We start from the raw sequence: 3,293 nt of genomic DNA, 5'->3' as shown, positions 1-3,293 counted from the left end.
ACCTCTGATTTATGAAACTTTATTGACTTGAAACTAATGAAAAGGCAAAAAGTAAATACCATTTCCCATCATGGATCCGCTTGAGTAGGGTGTTGGCCCAGATAAATGCAATGGCCGATAAGGACTGCCAGCAGAAAGGCGACTTGCATAATTGTAGTGATAAGCTGATCCTCCAGAAAATGGAACATCATAGGGAGGAATAGATGACCCATTGAATAGAGAAGATCCATATGGTGGGACTCCAAGATATATTGAGGAGGGAGTATTGGATCCTAAATAAGGAGCTGAGGATGAGTAACCTTGTGGAGCTTGTAGAGGTTTGGCAGCAGATTTCTGAAACCATTTTTAGTATATAGTTAGATACTTCATTTGAAGAAGGAAAAATACTAGCAGAAGTTCATCATGAGTATGCATAAAGGATAAAATAATATGTCGGAACTTAGTTATTTAAGCATAAATATAGATTTACGTTTATTCTCTTGCCCTTGATTTCGAAAGAAAATCTTATGAAACGCACATAAACACAATATAACAAGAATCATAGAAAGAGGAAAATCATAAAATGCTTTTATGAAACAAATGAGACCTTGTAAATCATTTGCAAGAGGAAAATCACCTTACAGAATGCTTTATGAAACAAATGAAACCTCAAATCATTTATAAGAGGAAAATTTGTATTTTAAAATTTGCAATGACAATATATTAACACCATACCGAATTATGATCAGCAGGCCTCGGTTGAGTACAGTTACGCATGTTACAAGTTGTCCTGAAAGAGAAATTGACATTGCCGCAGCTGGGGCAAGTCCAATCATCCTCTCTACGACTACCTACAAACAGAAATCAATTGAAGTGTGATTAGATTGGCATTCAACAATAGAAAATGCAGATTTTATGCAAATATGCAGATTTTTGTGTTTGTAAGGGTTTTGCATTATATTCTCCTCAAATTGAGATATCAATAAAAGCAAGCAAGCTGTTGCTTTTGTGGTAAGAATGTTGAGAAGCACCTTTGGACTACAAGTTTTTGGCCCTTCATCCTTCGTAATTCTTTTCCGTAAAATAGATGTTTGCTTATGGAAAATATAAAACATTACACATTCATAACTTTTTGTGATCATTGCCATCCAAACAACATTGATTACAACAATTCACCTTTTAAAATATATTTTCAAATATAAATGACATTATTATGAAGCGTTACTAGTCCGTACACATTTTTGTACAAATCACATAAGAATACAAATAGCAGTTATAAAAGAACTAAAACTTACAAATTCAAGCAAGCAATGACATCAAGAAAGGGCCCAAAAAATTGAAAGAACCAATCAAAACGTTTCATACGTACAAAAGAAATATTTCATGACAAATTAGAACTTTTCCATCATAAATGCACTTCGAGCCAAAACTAAAAAAGATATCTCGTAATCTAAAATTAGCTATGAAGCACGACACTTTGCTGAGTTGCCGTGTCCACGTGTTGGACAAATTTCGAACATAACACTAATCGACACTCGTCCGACACGCGTCTTCTGTACCAACTATGTCTCAATAAAACATAAAAAAAATTTCTCCAGACACGCTTGAACACATCTAAATACTATCATATATTAGCGAGTCCAATCTTATTCTTAACATGTATTCTTGAAATGAATTTAGAAATAGTATATATTATTATTTATTGAAACAAAATATTTTAAATAATTTATATTTTAATATCAATAAAATATCAAAATATCATTACAATTTATCTAAAAAATACTTTACATTTTATATATACATGCCGACATGCCGTGTTCCCGTGTCTTATAATAATTTAAAATTCGTGTCAATATCCGTGCATCATAGAAAATTAGTAATGCAGTATCTAATGCAAAGACACACAATACAAAGTTTTCGAATATACTTCAAATATAATGACAAGAAACAAAACTGCAATGTTAATATTGCAACATATATCATTTCTGTTGCTACACCAGCATAAGTAATTTCGATAGATATCTTCCAAAACATTTATTTTTCCAAACTCACTTTTGAGCTAAGGTTTTCCAAATATATATCACAATATAATGAAGTAACACCGAATTGAACGAATACATGCTATCCTATGCACCAGAAAATCACATGAGAACACCAACACCATAGTGTAGAACATCGTTCATGATAACACTTACCGTTGTACTACATCTTGGACAATCATTGAGGTAGAGTTTGCATCTTAAAGTAACAAATTGGTGATTGTGAAAGTAAGCAAGTATGACTTCAGTACACAAATGCATAATAGTACGTAAAATTCCACACGTGAATTTCAATTATGAATAGCAATAATGCAATCCACAAAAATCAGAATATATATAATTTGATATATATTCATTTATTAAAAAAAAAAACAAAAAGGATCAAGAGGAAGCACCATCAGTCCTAGCACGCTTGGTAGCTGAAGAATTCCTGTTATCCACCTGAAAAACCAAAAATAAAGCTAAGATTCACATTCCATTACCTCGACAAGCCCACACGACAATTCAAAATAAATAAATCAATCAATCAATCAACGCCAATTTGATTGGTTCTTGCGTCACAAATTGCACAAATGAACCTGCAGAGAGAAGAAAATTCCGAAAAAAGAAAAAATAGCCCTAATTCATTGGCATGAAATCGAAGTAACATCTGGTAATAGATCAAAACCCTAAATCTCCATTAATAACAATTAGGGTAGGTTATTGTGTTAGGGTTTTTCGAGGCAGACGATATATCGAAGGGGCATTGAAGGAATGCCAGAGCGTTATACCTGAGACATGGCGATGCCGATGAGCAGTGACTGCGTTGTGAGAGAGAGAGAGAGAGAGAGGGAGCGCCTTTTTCCCCTTCTGCTTCTCGGGTGGGGCGGTAAATGGCTAATGGCTTAATGCGAGGCCCGTACTAAATATATGTTTTTTTTTTAAATAAATAAAATAAATACTAAATTTGAACGCAAAAACTAATTTATGTTTTTAAGCCTTATTACATATCTGGTGTATAGTTGGGGCGAAATACGTTCATAATAAATTTATCCATACCGAAAATAAGATACATGTTTAAAAAAATCGTTATATGTATAAATATAATATTAATGGGACAATAATTTTTAGCTATATAAGGAGTTCGTTTATTTTATTGTAACTCCAATATCCTTTTTTTAATTTTCTTCACATATTTTATAAAAATGTCTAATAGTAAATATGTTGTTGTGAGTGTTTATGTAAACAATTGTATTAGAGATAAAGACAAAAGAGGTGTGTTTGAATGTCTGGATT

At 32.4% G+C, this 3,293-nt stretch overlaps 1 protein-coding gene across 1 annotated transcript in view; it reads right to left on the bottom strand.

Annotated features, from left to right (window-relative positions):
- LOC107638281 (ranBP2-type zinc finger protein At1g67325) overlaps positions 1-2,852 on the bottom strand; it is a gene marked incomplete at its 5' end in the record, with an annotated part of 5,171 nt that extends 2,319 nt beyond the window's left edge. Inside the window, 4 exon segments of the mRNA XM_016341481.2 lie at positions 60-333; positions 715-830; positions 2,414-2,459; positions 2,789-2,852. Coding sequence (XP_016196967.1) covers positions 60-333; positions 715-830; positions 2,414-2,459; positions 2,789-2,852 — 500 coding nt within the window.

This window comes from Arachis ipaensis, chromosome B04 (assembly GCF_000816755.2).
Source record: "Arachis ipaensis cultivar K30076 chromosome B04, Araip1.1, whole genome shotgun sequence".
In the NCBI taxonomy this organism is placed as follows: Eukaryota; Viridiplantae; Streptophyta; class Magnoliopsida; order Fabales; family Fabaceae; genus Arachis; species Arachis ipaensis.
The sequence above is the reverse complement of the archived record's forward strand: the minus strand, read 5'-3'. Positions and strand labels throughout refer to the sequence as shown.